General features: G+C 43.5%; 1 protein-coding gene across 1 annotated transcript; it reads left to right on the top strand.

Moving 5' to 3' along the window:
- The first annotated feature begins 4,143 nt into the window (after positions 1–4,143).
- LOC147980654 (uncharacterized) lies at positions 4,144–5,976 on the top strand. Its single transcript, XM_087515697.1, has one exon. The coding sequence runs from the start codon at positions 4,206–4,208 to the stop codon at positions 5,898–5,900; it is 1,695 nt and encodes a 564-aa protein (XP_087371823.1). The 5' UTR covers positions 4,144–4,205; the 3' UTR covers positions 5,901–5,976.
- The last annotated feature ends 11,140 nt before the right edge of the window (positions 5,977–17,116 follow it).

The raw sequence follows: 17,116 nt of genomic DNA, 5'->3' as shown, positions 1-17,116 counted from the left end.
TGGACAAGAAACAAGATGCCATGCTTGAAGATGGACATGCTGAAGATTGTATATATGGAGGAACAATTGCGTCAAGGTAAAATAACTTCAACAAAAGTGTTGCGTGTATGATATTTTTATTGTCCGACGTTAGTAACTCATTAGGATGGTTAATCTCCCGATGTAATATGCTTTGTCACTATTTATAGACGTCTGGTCTACATAGTATTTTTGTTAACCAATGTTAATAACTCATTAGGATGGTTAATGCCAATATGATATGTTTTTGTCATTATTTATAAACGTCTGATCTACATTGTCGTACCGACGTTAGACAAAAAAAATTCATGTGTATATCTGTGCTCTTCAATCTCATTTTTCTATTTTCTAAATTGGATCTAGGAATAACATGACACTATATAAACACATATATTCTCGTGCTAATGTCCAGTACTTGATGTAACTTGTAGGTAGCTCCTATGTTCTATTTATGATGCAAAATATAATCTGTTTTTTAATGAACAACATATTCATACAATATAAAAAGCTCTCATGCAGACAAGCAAGTGGGGGCACGGTCTCCAATCATGGATGCCAAGGAACAAAGAAGAAGAAAAGACAAAGAGCGACGGTATGCACGGATAACCAATGAAGCAAAACAAGAAAAACTAAAACAGCGTCGTGAAGCATATCAACAATGCAAAAAAAATAAAGATTCAACAAAGTTGCAAAAAATACACACAAGGGAGGAAGAAATATGCAAATATGGAGCCAACACAAAAGGCAAAAAAATGTGCACGAGAAAGACAAAAATATGCAAATATGCCGCCAGAACAAAAGGATGCTAGAATAAAGGAAAAAGTCCAAAACAAACCTTCAATTTGTAGGCGAAAGCTAAATCAAATCCCGAACTCTCAATCCCTGAAATCAGCACACCAAACTCTCTAATCCCGGTCTATTTTAAAACTTGACAGAACATGGCCGGAATTTGCTAAATTGGGCCGGCCCAGTAGCGCAATTGCTCGCGCGCGCGCACTAATATGGTTTTTTCTTAGTTTCTTCCTTTTGCATTTTCATTTCTTTTTTCATTTTTACACATGTCTAAATTTTCTCAGTACCCAATGTACATTTTTAACGCACACATTAAATATTTTTGGATAAACTTTTGATATTTTCAGATATATTATGTACATTTATAAATTACATGTTTTCAAAACTTTTTGAATACATGGTAATATTTTTTCAAATACATGTTTTACATTTTCTTAATGATGATAAACATTTTATAAAACTACACAACACTCTTTTACGTGGTTCAACATTTTTAAATTTGCATACACTTTTTTCAAGGACATGCCACATATATTCTGTTAAGGTTTTGACACATTTTTTACATCACGCAAACATTTTTTTACATTGTAAACACATTCTTTTAAAAATGTCACAAACACATTTTTTGGAACTCGTGATCATTCTTGAAATGTTACTTTTTTAATGTATAAAACAGTTTTTTGAATCACACAAATATTATTATACAATGTATAAACATTTGGATTGGCTCGGGACATTTTTTAAAACTTGTGATATTTTTTAGATGTCACAAAATATTTTCAGGTTTCAGAAAATGTTTATGTATCAAAACGTGTCCGCACTTTAATATTTTGTTCAGGTTGCAGAAAAAATTTATGTTTCAAAAAGCGTTTGCACTTTAAAATTTTGTTCAGGTTTCAAAAAATGTTTATAAAGGTGATCGCTTTTTCAAAGTTGTTGGTTTTTTAAAAGTATTAGAAATTTTCAAAAAGTTCTTGCACTTTATAAAATGTTCAAAGATTTCATAAATAAATACGTTTTCAATAATTGTTTGCCCCTAAAAAATCTTTACAATGTTCGGCGCTTTGGTTTCTGATTAAATATTTCGGGCCTCTGCTATGTCAGTCATAGTCGTCTGGTGTAGTGGCTACCAGGTCCCAAGTTCGACTCCACAACATGTTTTTTTGTTTTGGAATTATTACGTCGCCCGTTAAGAAAAGGAAAGAAAAGAATTTTTTACGTCGCGTGTTAAGGAAAAAAACTCGCTTCATGTCTGGTGGGCTGGCCCAGTCGAGTCCACTGCCAACAATCCGAAACATTTTTTAAATACATTATTTCTGAAATAATTTACGAAATTCCAAAAACAGTATTAAAAATGTGACACAATTTTGAAAATACGAAATATTTTTCATAGCATGTGAAAAACTGTTTGAATTCTGAACTTTTTTCGATAAATGTGATTTTTTTGAAATCACAAACAGTTTTTTAAAATACTAATAGAGTTGATTTTGTGTGAAACATGAAATTCCAAACAGTTTTTGAAAACACACAACGAATTGAATTTGTGCGAAAAATAGAAAAAAGAAACATTTTTAACATTTGAACAATTTTAGAAATGTGCGAATATTTTTTAAACCTCACGAATTCTTGTTGTGTTATATTGGGCTGGCCCAAATTCTAGTCCGTGAGAGTAGCTGGAATCCCGGCCGGGATTGCATTCTTCCCAGCGTGCCAAACAGGTCTAGGGTACAAAATAGACCGGGATTACAAGTTCAGAGTGCCAATTTCCGGGATTCAAAGTTCAGGGTTGGATTTAGCTTTCGTCTACAACTTCAAGGTTTATTTTAGACTTTTTCCTAGAATAAAGCAAATTGCAGCTAACCGTGAGTTGAAGCGCAACACACCATGCAAAGAGTCAATTGCGATGATTAACCATGCATATATCGCAACAGAAGAAGAAGTTGGTACATCTATATGACAAGGACTTCATGGTTAGCACACAAAACAACATGCATATACGCATGGACACCCAACGAAGTATACAACATTTTTATTGATATCAGTAACTCAATAGAAGTGCTTCGTGTACAATATTTTTATTGTGAGTATGATGGTTAATGTCCCAGTATGATATGATTTGCCAATAGGCATCTATGAAAATCCTCTGAATTAGTAATAAATTCTCGAACAATATGCTTCAAAGTCAAGAAAATAGGCATCCGACTGAAGTCCTCCATGCGACTCTTTCTAAATGCATGTCAACAAATTAAGCCTAAATGCATGCATTAAATTATGGTTGCATTTTACATGTTTTGTCAGACGAGATTCCTGGTGTGGGATTTTAATTAAATGAAGTATGGTTGATCCTAAAAAAAGCCTAAATACATTCATTCAATTATGGCTGCGCCTTGGAACCGAAAATACATATGCGATTAATTTCCAGATCCACAAACCGTTGGTGATGAAAAAAAATTAGAAGCTTAACAAATATTGAAGAAAACACGAGGTTCCACACTACATATTCATAAAAATTTGGAAAATAAATGCTTTATTTCCTCTTCCCCACCAAAAAAGCTTTATTACCTCAACGCTGCCACATTCTATGTTTTGTACTATAGCAAAAATCCTCACTTTTTCTATTATATCATTCAAATAATGGAGGCTCTTTGTTCAATGCTCATAATATCATCCCGCAGGAACGGCGGTCGACGACCCAGTTCATTCACCTGGTCAATCTTGGTTGATGGCAACTGATGTTTATTCGGTAGCGAAGCATAACTCGCAAGGGTAGCACTCACGTCTAGCTCGATGATATTGGTTTTATTAGTCCTAAATTTTCACTTGCACAGGCGCAATTTAATGACAGGTGTATCATGTTTGTGTCCCAACTAATTGTTATTGAATTGACCATATTTGAACATATTATGATCATACAAACACTACAGCCAATGTAGGTGAGGACAAGGAAAGGATAAGTGGCAACACGAGTGAGGTACCGTGTTGACATAGAGGACGTGGACATTTGGAAGGAAGGGTTAACCGAGTTAAAAATGTATGATATTTTTCCATCCGTTGCAACGCACGGGCATAAGTGCTAGTCCTTCTTATTCGCAGACCTAAACCCAAGACGTCGTCCACTGGCCTACCTATATCGGCCGTTATAATTTCTCAAAAATAAAACATATATGGGCCGTTATACCCCTAAAAGAACGTACTATATAGGTAGTCATACGTTTTTTTACCGAGGGAACGAACACCGCGACGATCAAGGAAGAATAAAATACCCCTATAAAAAAATCAAGGAAGGATAAACATGGAAGTTGTTTCGATCGTGTCCACTGCCGTTACCTCATTTCGTGGTGGAATAGCTCAAAACAGCACCTCAGGCCTCGGTTAGCGGTTGCCGGAAAGATTTGATGGGGAACCATCTGAGTCGCCGTCCCGGACGGATCTCGGACGACGCACGCGGAGAAGGAGTAGCCACCGTTCTCATCAGCTGCCGCTGCAACCCAAGCTTGGTCTGCCACCGCAAGGCGTCGGGCCATGGAGTCACGGTGCGGCTCTGGGATGAAGAAACCGCGCCGGGAGCGGCCCCCGCCGACCCCTCCGGCGCCGTCGGCCGTCGGAGACCAACCCGCGGCAGTTCAAGGAGGAAATCTGGAGACCCGTTCGGAGACCTTCCGGAGGAACTGCTGCCCATGATCCTGTCAAAGCTGGATACGAAGCAGGCCGCGATGACCAGTGCTCTGTCTAGCGCATGGAGGCACGCCTGGAAACTCTCCCCCAGGCTGACGTTCGACATCTTCGCCATGTCCGTTGATGGATACAAGTACGGCCCGTACGAGTCGTGCATAGGCAGGGGGGAGCGGCAGTACCGCGCATTTCTCGACAGGCGGCGGCATGTCCAGCGATTCATCGACGCCGTCAACGGGATACTGCATCAGCGCCTCGGCGACCCGGTCCAACAGCTCGAGCTCAGGCTTGACGTCGAAGCGCTTGCCCAGGTCGGGCACCATCTGGATGACTGGGTTCGCTTCGCGGTCTCTTCGCAGACCAAGGGCCTAGTTCTTCACGTGCCGCCGGTGGCCCGCTTTCAAGCAGCTTCTTATGAACAACACGTGTTTCCCTTGCAACTGCTCGACGCCGGAGGCGGTATGTCCAGCCTGCAACATGTCCAGCTTTCCTATGTGTCGCTCAAAGTGCCTCAGTCTATACGTTTTCCAAACCTAAGGAAGCTTGGTCTATACTCTGCATGGGTGCTGACAAATGATTTGGACCGTGTACTGTCAAATTGCTCAAGTTTGGAGTGGCTGGATTTGTGCATGGTCTATCTCAAGGATGGACTTAAAGTGGATAGACCGCTGTGCCGCCTGAAATACCTGCGCCTTGCTGACTGCAGGGTAACGAAGATACAACTCAATGCTAGCAAGCTTACAAGTTTTATATTCAAGGAGAGTCAGGTGCCTATGTCTACTCCTGCTCTGCCTATGCCTAACATCAACCTTGGTGAAGCTTCAGAACTTCAGAGTGTTCATATTCATTGCTACATGTTAACACTGGAACACGTTCTCGGCCCATTGCCCCATGCGTTCCCAGCGGGGCAACGAATGTCTCTGTACACTCATATAGTACCAAAGTTTCCCTGGAGACCAGCGAGCATTTCCAGGTTTTCTCATCTCACGCACCTACACTTGTTTTTCACCATCACCGGTCGACATGTCAGTAGCATCCTCTCCATCGCAAGCATCTTAGAGGCTGCTCCGTTCCTTAAGGAATTAGATGCAGAGTTCATTGCATTTGGCTACAGGTCTGCTGGTGAAGGGAATCTTTGTGAACAGCCTCTAAGCAGCTTCGCACACGGTCAGTGCAAATACAAGTGCCTAGAGAGGATGAGAGTTCGTAATTTCACAGGTACAAAGAGTCAAGTAGGAGTTATGGTACATATTGTGGAAAATGCCCCTGCTTTGGAGGTTTTGATAGTAGACCCAATCAGGCGGCATGCTGGACACACTGGTCATGTTAAAGCAGCTGCTCTCTCAGCCGCCCGTCGCATTGCCTTCAAATCTATCGGTGGGAAACTATCAGCCAAGACAAAGTTCACTGTGTTATGAAATTACGCAGGGCTCTGTCAGGAGGAGACTTAGCAGGCCGAAAAAGAGCGGGTGATTCGTCTTGTTGAGCTCAGCACCGTGCCCTTCAATGTGTCTTACTTTGTGATATGTTGCACGAATGGGGCTCCTTGTGTGCTGGAGTTAGCTATTATTCGTAATCGATTGTAATAACTCTATTCGCAAATTAATAAAGCTCTCGTTTTCCTGCAAGAAAAATGAAATTCACTGCGTTCTTGTGCTATAATTGTGCAGCTATCTAGTATGGTTGTGCTAGATTTTTTTATTGAGGAATTGTTGTGCTAGATTTACGTGTCTGGTATTGACTATTTCTAAGTTGGATGAGAAATACCAATTTCTAGATGGACAATCTTTATCATTTTTTCTTTATCCAAAATAAAATGGATCCGCATAATATAAAATTCAGGGGTTTTTGCCATTTCCCCGGCGAATGGAAAATAACATTTTCGAGTCAACACTACAAATTGTTCGATATAAACATCTAGACTCGTGCAAGTAGAAAAGAATATGATATCTCGATCGGTGGCTATCGATATCAATATCAGAAGGATGTGAATATCTTGATCTGTTGACCATTGATATCGAAAAGGATGAGAAGATCATGGCTGTTTGTCTGTCATTATCTTTTTTTTGCGGGAATTGTATGTCATTATCAACTAAGCAAATAGCTATTTCAAAGCCACCAAAATATATTCGACCACCCTTTTAAATTTTAGTGTGTCAGTTTTTTGATAAGCAACAAACAGGCGTTACAAGTGAGAGTTACAGAGGTGAATTAGCACCTCCCCATCGGAAAATGCCTTTGGTGACCGAGCTCACTGGAGACCTTCAGATTCAAAATTCAAATTTCATTGAAATTCATATTTTTACATTTTTTTTAAAAGTACATATATACATGAAGGAATAACACACATGTGTGTAAATTTTCAGGGCAAAATATATTGAAGTGAGGGCTGTGCAAAAAAGACAAATCTGGAGCTATTTAACACATGATACTATTAATCCTCTTAGGCCATGAATTTGTCTTTTTTTATAGAGGTCGCATTTCAACGTATTTCATCATAAAAATTTACACACATGTAGGTTACATCCTTATATACATGCATATTTTTTTCAGAATTTTTTGAAACATAAAAGTTTGAATTTAAATTTTTCAAAAATAAAGGCCTCGCCATTCTCCCTCCCCATCTATTATTAAACTCAACCAACAGAAAAGGCAGTTAACCCAGGGTTACGCGACGGAGGAGAATGCCATGCTCCTGCGACCCCGCGGGCGACTCAGCCGTCGCGTCTCCGCCTCCGGCGCTTCCGGCCCCGGCATGCCCCGCCCTTGACGCCCCGGCCCCGACGTGCCCTTCCCCCTCCGTGCTCGGTGCGGCCTCGCCGTCGGGCTCCCCCTCCCCCGGATCCCCGGGTGTCTCGCTGGGGCTGGCCTTCCGCTGGGCGGGCCTGGCGGAGGACGACGATGTTGCCGTGGGCCGGCCCGTTGTTCGCAGGGAGCCGTCGGCGCGCTCGGTTGTGTCCAGCAGGGAGGTTGGGAGGTCGCCTCATCGTGACTACCTGACCACCTCGCGGCCTCGCCGGCGTGCCGTGGCAGTCCCTCCGCCGACGCCGCGCCAAGGTGCCACCTTTGGGTCGGAGAACGCTCGCCGCCACCGCGCTTCGGCATGGGGCGTCCCGGGGCGGTCCGACCAAGGCTGGGCCCGCCGTTTGTGGCGCGCCGCCGTCCCTGCCGCTGGGGTTCTCGGTCCCCGGCCGTCGCCTTTGCTCCCCGCTCCCGCACCGTCGTGGCCACCGGCGACGCTCCGTCGTTCCCCGTTTTGGCCATTCATTGCTGCTTTTGGGTCTTCCGCGTTCCGCTTGTCCCCCAATGCTCCCTCACGGCGGTCATGGCTCGCTGTGGCGTCTTCTTCGGCGACGGCACCGGCCGCGACGGTGGCAACGGCGGCAGGGGAAACCCTACTTGCCGCTTCCCCGTCCCGCTGGCTGGGCCATGATCCGATGGGCCGCGCGCGGTTGGGCCTGGTCCTCCTGGGCCGGTCTCCTGTGGGCCGTTGGGATCTCTCAGGGGCATGGCCTTTCCGCGAAGGCCTCCTGTTGGGCCGGCCCGATCGGTCGCTCGGTCCATATGGTTACCCGCAGGCCTCCTCCAGCGCGCTTGGGCCCCCCACCCTGACAGAAACCCTCATACTCTCCTCCACCCCCACCGCCAACCCCTCCGGCCCCCTGCCTGCGCCTCTGCCCTGGATCCCCATGCCGCGGAAGTGGGACGACGCTGGGTCGCGGCCCAAGCGTCACACGCTCGACCGGCGTGAGCATGCCCGCCCCTCCCCGGATGCGGCCCGGCGCGTGGTAGATCTTCGCCGGGAGCTCTCTTCCCGTGACAGTAGGCGGTCTCCGCCGCACGATGACCGTCGCTCCCCTTCTCGGGACGCTCGCCACTCTCCGCCCCACCGTCGGTCGCCTGGACGTGAGGATTGCCGGGGTCGCTCATGATCCCGTTCCCGGCTGCTGACTGGCCCGACCACTGGCGCCACTCCCCGTCCCCGAGTCGCCGTCGGGACAGGAGCCGCTCCCCCGGCCGTGGCGGCCGCTCGCGTTCTCCGCCCCGTCTCCCGCAACAGCCCCAACAACCTACTGCCCCTGCGCCAATCCGCCGCTACCAGCCACCCCGTGGCGAGCCAAGCCTCCCACCCGCCGGCAATGGGGTGGGGTGGGGCCGGCAGGGCTCCAAAATGAAGAAGAAGCGAGGGCTGGGCAGGGGCAATGGCTCAACCCAGCCGGCCCGCCCTCCTCGTGCGCCGTCGGGTTCCGCTTCGGCTGAGTTGCTCCCCGATGACCGCTCCTCCAACCTCATCAAGTGCTTCAACTGCGGCCTCCCGGACACTCCCAGATCGCCTGCTCGCGCCCGTAGTGCTGCTACGTATGTTCGGACCCCGGGTATCCGGCCTCCCTCTGCCCCGACCGTTCAGTGGCGGAGGAGCTGATGATGTACGAGCATGGGATTGAGGGCCTCGGATACTTCCATATCGAGGTGCCCGACATCCCCGGCCCTTCACCATCGCTCTTGGCCATTGTCACCGTCAAGGATGGGGTGGCCCCGCCGGAGATGATCGACGCCGAGCTCAACCACATCTACCACTGCTCCTGGGACTGACAGGTCATCATGTTGGTTGATGGCCAGTTCTCGGTCGTCTTCTCGGACGTGGTCAGCCACGACTATGGCACTCGCAGCGGAGACATCACCCTAGCCCTCAACAAGCTAGTGGTGGACATCTCCGTGCCGGTGCGGGACCCCCTGGCGGTCGCGGTCCTGGACACGGCCTGGATCCTCATCGGTGGCCTCCCCGACATCGCCCGGTCGGAGTGGGTAATCCGGAACTTGTCTCGCATCATCGGCAAGGTGGTGGTGGTCGGCAAGCTCTCCCTCCGCAAAGAGGAGGAGGTCCCGGTCAAGGTTAAATCCCTCGACTCATCCCGGCTCTGCGCCACGGTTCGTGTGTTCTTCAACGACCAGGGTTTCGACCTCCGCATCTCCCTCGAGCCGCCTGCTACCTCTTGAGCACTGCGTTGGTTTTCCCTTGAAGAGGAAAGGGTGATGCAGCAAAGTAGCATAAGTATTTCCCTCAGTTTTGAGAACCAAGGTACCAATCCAGTAGGAGGCCACGCACGAGTCCCTCGCACCTAGACAAACAAATAAAATCCTCGCAACCAACACAATAGAGGGGTTGTTAATTCCTTCACGATCACTTATGAAAGAGAGATCTGGTAGATATGATAAGATAATATTTTTGGTATTTTTATGATAAAGATGCAAAGTAAAGAAAGCAAAATAAACGGAAAAGGAAATAGCTTGTTGACGGAAGATTAATATGATGGAAAATAGACCTGGGGGCCATAGGTTTCACTAGTGGCTTCTCTCGAGAGCATAAGTATTACGGTGGGTAAACAAATTACTGTTGATCAATTGACAGAATTGAGCACAGTTATGAGAATATCTAGGTATGATCATGTATATAGGCATCACATCCGAGACAAGTAGACCGACTCTTGCCTGCATCTACTACTATTACTCCACACATCGACCACTATCCAGCATGCATCTAGAGTATTAAGTTCAAAAGAACAGAGTAACGCTTTAAGCAAGATGACATGATGTAGAGGGATAAACTCATGCAATATGATATAAACCCCATCTTGTTATCCTCGATGGCAACAATACAATACGTGCCTTGCTGCCCCTACTGTCACTGGGAAAGGACACCGCAAGATTGAATCCAAAGCTAAGCACTTCTCCCATTGCAAGAAATATCAATCTAGTAGGACAAACCAAACTGATAATTCGAAGAGACTTGCAAAGATAACCAATCATAAATAAAAGAACTCAAAGAAGATTCAAATATTGTTCATAGATAAACTTGATCATAAACCCACAATTCATCGGTCTCAACGAACACACCGCAAAAGAAGATTACATCGAATAGATCTCCACAAGAGAGGGGGAGAACTTTGTATTGAGATCCAAAAAGAGAGAAGAAGCCATCTAGCTAATAACTATGGACCCGAAGGTCTGAAGTAAACTACTCACACTTCACCGGAGAGGCTATGGTGTTGATGTAGGAGCCCTCCGTGATCGATGCCCCCTCCGGCGGAGCTCCGAAAAAGGCCCCAAGATGGGATCTCACGGATACAGAAAGTTACGGCGGTGGAATTAGGGTTTTGGCTCCGTATCTGGTAGTTTGGGGGTACGTAGGTATATATAGGAGGAAGGAGTACGTTGGTGGAGCAACATGGGCCCCACGAGGGTGGAGGGCGCGCCTGGGGGGGTAGGCGTGCCCCCCTACCTCGTGCCCTCCTGGTTGCTTTCTTGACGTAGGGTCCAAGTCCTCTGGATCACGTTCGTTCCAAAAATCACGTTCCCGAAGGTTTCATTCCGTTTGGACTCCGTTTGATATTCTTTTTCTGTGAAACTCTGAAATAGGCAAAAGACAGCAATTCTGGGCTGGGCCTCTGGTTAATAGGTTAGTCCCAAAAATAATATAAAAGTGTATAATAGAGCCCAATAATGTCCCAAACAGGATATAATATAGCATGGATTAATAAAAAATTATAGATACGTTGGAGATGTGTCAAGCATCCCCAAGCTTAATTCCTGCTCGTCCTCGAGTAGGTAAATGATAAAAACAAATTTTTTGATGTGGAATGCTACTTGGCATAATTTCAATGTAATTCTCTTAATTGTGGTATGAATATTCAGATCCTAAAGATTCAAGACAAAAGTTCAATATTGACATAGAAATAATAATACTTCAAGCATACTAACTAAGCAATTATCTCTCTTCAAAATAACATGGCCAAAGAAAGTTATCCCTACAAAATCATATAGTCTGGCTATGCTCCATCTTCACCACACAAAGTATTTAAATCATGCACAACCCCGATGACAAGCCAAGCGATTGTTTCATACTTTTGATGTTCTCAAACTTTTTCAATCTTCACGCAATACATGAGCGTGAGCCATGGACATAGCACTATATATGGAATAGAATGGTGGTTCTGGGGAAGACAAAAAGGGAGAAGATAGTCTCACATCAACTAGGCGTATCAACGGGCTATGGAGATGCCCATTAATAGATATCAATGTGAGTGAGTAGGGATTGCCATGCAACGGATGCACTAGAGCTATAAGTATATGAAAGCTCAACAAAAAGAAATAAGTGGGTGTGCATCCAACTCGCTTGCTCACGAAGACCTAGGCATTTTGAGGAAGCCCATCATTGGAATATACTAGCCAAGTTCAATAATGAAAAATTCCCACTAGTACATGAAAGTGATATCATAGGAGACTCTCTATCATGAAGATCATGGTGCTACTTTGAAGCACAAGTGTGGTAAAAGGATAGTAGCATTGTCCCTTATCTCCTTTTCTTTCATTTTTTTATTTGGGCCTTTTGTCTCTCTTTTTTATGGCCTCTTTTTTATTTAGTCCAGAGTCTCATCCCGACTTGTGGGGGAATCATAGTCTCCATCATCCTTTACTCACTTGGGACAATGCTCTAAAAATGATGATCATCACACTTTTATTTACTTACAACTCAACAATTACAACTCAATACTTAGAACAAAATAGGACTCTATGTGAATGCCTCCGGCAGTGTACCGGGATATGCAATGATGCATGAGTGACATGTATGAAATAATTATGAGCGGTGGCTTTGCCACAAATACGATGTCAACAACATGATCATGCAAGAAATATGACAATGATGGAGCGTGTCATAATAATGGAACGGTGGAAAGTTGGATGGCAATATATCTCGGAATGGCTATGGAAATGCCATGATAGGTAGGTATGGTGGCTGTTTTGAGGAAGGTATATGGTGGGTGTATGATACCGGCGGAATGTGCGCGGTATTAGAGAGGCTAGCAATGGTGGAAGGGTGAGAGTGTGTATAATCCATGGACTCAACATTAGTCATAAAGAACTCACATACTTATTGCAAACATCTATTAGTTATCGAAACAAAGTATTATGCGCATGCTCCTAGGGGGATAGATTGGTAGGAAAATACCACCGCTCATCCCCGACCGCCACTCATAAGGAAGACAAACAATAAATAAATCATGCTCCGACTTCATCACATAACAGTTCACCATATGTGCATGCTACGGGAATCACAAACTTCAACACAAGCATTTCTCAAATTCACAACTACTCAACTAGCACGACTCTAGTATCACCATCTCCATATCTCAAAATAATTATCAAGTATCAAACTTCTCATAGTATTCAACACACTCATAAGAATTTTTTTATTAATCTTGAATGCCTAACATAATTAAAGCAAATTACCACGCTGTTTTGTAGGACTCTCGAAATAATCTAAGTGAAGCATGAGAGAACACTAGTTTATATAAAACAAATCCACCACCGTGCCCTAAAATATATAAGTGAAGCACTACAGCAAAAACTATATAACTCAAAAGATATAAGTGAAGCACATAGAGTATTCTAACAATTTCCGAATCATGTGTGTCTCTCAAAAGGTGTGTACAGCAAGGATGATTGTGGAAAACTAACAAATAAAGACTCAAATAATACAAGACGCTCCAAGCAAAACACATATCATGTGGTGAATAACAATATAGCTCCAAGTAAAGTTACCGATGGAAGTAGACGAAAGAGGGGATGCCTTCCGGGGCATCCCCAAGCTTGGGCTTTTAGGTGTCCTTAGATTATCTTGGGGTGCCATGGGCATCCCCAAGATTAGGCTCTTGTCACTCCTTGTTCCATAATCCATCAAATCTTTCACCCAAAACTTGAAAACTTCACAACACAAAACTTAAAGTAGAAAATCTCGTGAGCTCCGTTAGCGAAAGAAAACAGAACACCACTTCAAGGTACTGTAATGAACTCATTCTTTATTTATATTGGTGTTAAACCTACTGTATTCCAACTTCTCTATGGTTTATAAACTATTTTACTAGCCATAGATTCATCAAAATAAGCAAACAACACACGAAAAACAGAATCTGTCAAAAACAGAATAGTCTGTAGTAATCTGTAGCTAACGCAAGTTCTGGAACCCCAAAAATTCTAAAATAAATTTCTGGACGTGAGGAATTTATCTATTAATCATATGCAAAAAGATTAACTAAATATCACTTTCCAAATAAAAATGGCAGGAATTCTCGTGAGCGCTAAAGTTTCTGTTTTTTACAGCAAGATTAAAAAGACTTTCCCCAAGTCTTCCCAACGGTTCTACTTGGCACAAACACTAATTAAACACAAAAAAACACAACCAAAACAGAGGATAGATAAATTATTTATTACTAAACAGGAGCAAAAAGCAAGGAATAAAAATAAAATTGGGTTTCCTCCCAACAAGCGCTATCGTTTAATGCCCCTAGCTAGGCATAAAGCAAGGATAGATCTAGGTATTGCCATCTTTGGTAGGCAATCCATAAGTGGCTCTCATAATAGATTCATAAGGTAATTTAATTTTCTTTCTAGGAAAGTGTTCCATGCCTTTCCTTAACGGAAATTGGAATCTAATATTTCCTTCCTTCATATCAATAATTGCACCAATCTTTCGAAGGAAAGGTCTACCAAGAATAATAGTACATGAAGGATTGCAATCTATGTCAAGAACGATAAAATCTACGGGCACATAATTCCTATTTGCAACAATAAGAACATCATTAATTCTTCCCATAGGTTTCTTAATAGTGGAATCCGCAAGGTGCAAGTTTAAAGAGCAATCATCAAAATCACGGAAACCTAACAAATCACACAAAGTCTTTGGAATCGTGGAAACACTAGAAACCAAATCACACAAAGCATAGCATTCATGATCTTTAATTTTAATTTTAATAGTAGGTTCCCACTCATCATAAAGTTTTCTAGGGATAGAAACTTCCAACTCAAGTTTTTCTTCATAAGATTGCATCAAAGCATCAACGATATGTTTGGTAAAGGCTTTATTTTGACTATAAGCATGAGGAGAATTTAGCACGGATTGCAACAAGGAAATACAATCTATCAAAGAGCAATTATCATAATTAAATTCCTTGAGATCCAAAATAGTGGGTTCATTGATATTTAAAGTTTTGACCCCTTCAATCCCACTTTTAACAATTTTAGCATCAAGATCTAAAGACTCTGAATTTTTGGAATGCCTTCTAGGTAAAGGTGGATCATATTCAGTCCCATCATTATCAAGATTCATATTGCAAAACAAACATTTAATAGGGGACACATCAATAACTTTTAGATCTTCATCTTTATTTTCATGGAAACTAGAAGAACACGCTTTCACAAAACAATCTTTCTTAGCACGCATCCTAGCGGTTCTTTCTTTGCACTCATCAATGGAAATTCTCATGGCTTTGAGAGACTCATTGATATCATGCTTAGGTGGAATAGATCTAAGTTTCAAAGAATCAACATCAAGAGAAATTCTATCAACGTTCCTAGCCAACTCATCAATCTTAAGCAATTTTTCTTCAATCAAAGCATTGAAATTATTTTGCGAAGTAATAAATTGTTTAATATTAGATTCAAAATCAGAGGGTATCTTATTAAAATTTCCATAAGAATTGTTGTAGGAATTACCATAATTATTAGAGGAATTACTAGGATACGGCCTAGGATTAAAGTTTCCTCTATACGCATTGTTACCAAAATTAATCCTACCAACAAAATTCACACCCATAGATTCATTATTATTCTCAAGTATAGTAGAAAAAGGCATATCATTAGGATCAGAAGAAACACTTATATTAGCAAATAATTTTATAAGTTCATCCATCTTTCCACTCAAAACATTAATTTCTTCTATTGCATGCACTTTCTTATTAGTAGATCTTTCAGTGCGCCATTGAGAATAATTAACCATAATATTATCTAGGAGTTTAGTAGCTTCTCCTAAAGTGATTTCCATAAAAGTGCCTCCCGTGGCCGAACCTAAAAGATTTCTAGAAGCAAAATTCAATCCGGCATAAAAATTTTGTATAATCATTCATAAATTCAAACCATGTGTAGGGCAATTACGTATCATTAATTTCATCCTCTCCCAAGCTTGTGCAACATGTTCATGATCAAGTTGCTTAAAATTCATGATATCGTTTCTAAGGGAGATGATCTTAGCGGGAGGAAAAATACTTAGAGATAAAAGCATCTTTGCACTTATTCCACGAATCAATACTATTTTTAGGCAAAGACGAAAACCAAGCTTTAGCACGATCTCTAAGCGAAAAAGGAAATAGCTTCAATTTAACAATATCATTGTTCACATCTTTCTTCTTTTGCATATCACACAAATCAACAAAGTTGTTTAGATGGGTAGCGGCATCTTCACTAGGAAGGCCGGAAAACGTATCTTTCATGACAAGATTCAACAAAGCAGCATTTATTTCACAAGATTCAACATCGGTAAGAGGAGCAATCGGAGTGCTAATAAAATCATTGTTGTTGGTATTAGTAAAGTCACACAATTTTGTATTATCTTGAGCCATCGTGACAAGCAAGCAATCCAACACACAAGCAAACAAGAGACGGGCAAATAGAGGCAAATAGAGAAAGAGAAGGAGGACGGAGAGAGAGGGCGAATAAAACGGCAAGGGTGAAGTGGGGGAGAGGAAAACGAGAGCCAAATGGAAAATAATGTAATGCAGGAGATAAGGGTTTGTGATGGGTACTTGGTATGTTGACTTTTGCGTAGACTCCCCTGTTGGGGAACGTAGTAATTTCAAAAAAATTCCTACGCACACGCAAGATCATGGTGATGCATAGCAACGAGAGGGGAGAGTGTTGTCTACGTACCCTCGTAGACCGTTCGCGGAAGCGTTATATCAACGCGGTTGATGTAGTCGTACGTCTTCACGTCCGACCGATCCAAGTACCGAAAGCACGGCACCTCCGAGTTCTGCACACGTTCGGCTCGGTGACGTCCTCGCCTTCTCGATCCAGCAAGAGGGGCGAAGTAGTAGATGAGTTCCGGCAGCACGACGGCGTGGTGACGGTGTTGGTGAAGAACAATCTCCGCAGGGCTTCGCCTAAGCACTACGAAAATATGACGGAGGATAAACTAGAGGAGACGGGGTTGCCGGCACACGGCTTGGTGTTTTTTGATCTCTCTTTGGTGCTAGCCCTGCCCCTCTATTTATATGCTGAGCCCTGGGGTCGAAACTTGGAGTAAAAGCCTCCACAAAGTCAGTTTCACCCGAAATGCAAGAGTCCTTCTTGGACTCCAGGGCCAGATGCCAGGGTTCCCGGCGTCTGGACCCAGACGCCAGGGACCCTAGCGTCTGGCCCCTGGACTCCGCAAAACTTCCTTTTGCGCTTTCCAAAAAACTTGTGGGCTTTCCCCTTTGGCCCAAATAAAGTGTTCTCGTACCCAACCATTTCGGGGAACATCCGGAACCCCTTCCGGTGATTTCCGGAACCCTTCCGGTGACCAAACACTATTATCCCATATATCAAACTTTGTCTCCGGACCATTCCGGAGTTCCTCGTCATGTCCGTGATCTCATCCCGGACTCCGAACAACATTCAGTCACCAACATACATAACTCATATAGTACTATATCATCAACGAACGTTAAGCGTGCGGACCCTACGGGTTCGAGAACTATGTAGACATGACCGAGACACCTCTCTGGTCAATAACCAATAGCGGGACCTGGATGCCCATATT

The sequence above is a fragment of the Triticum urartu genome, chromosome 3A (assembly GCF_056163025.1).
Source record: "Triticum urartu cultivar PI428250 chromosome 3A, HENAU_Tu73, whole genome shotgun sequence".
In the NCBI taxonomy this organism is placed as follows: Eukaryota; Viridiplantae; Streptophyta; class Magnoliopsida; order Poales; family Poaceae; genus Triticum; species Triticum urartu.
The sequence above is the reverse complement of the archived record's forward strand: the minus strand, read 5'-3'. Positions and strand labels throughout refer to the sequence as shown.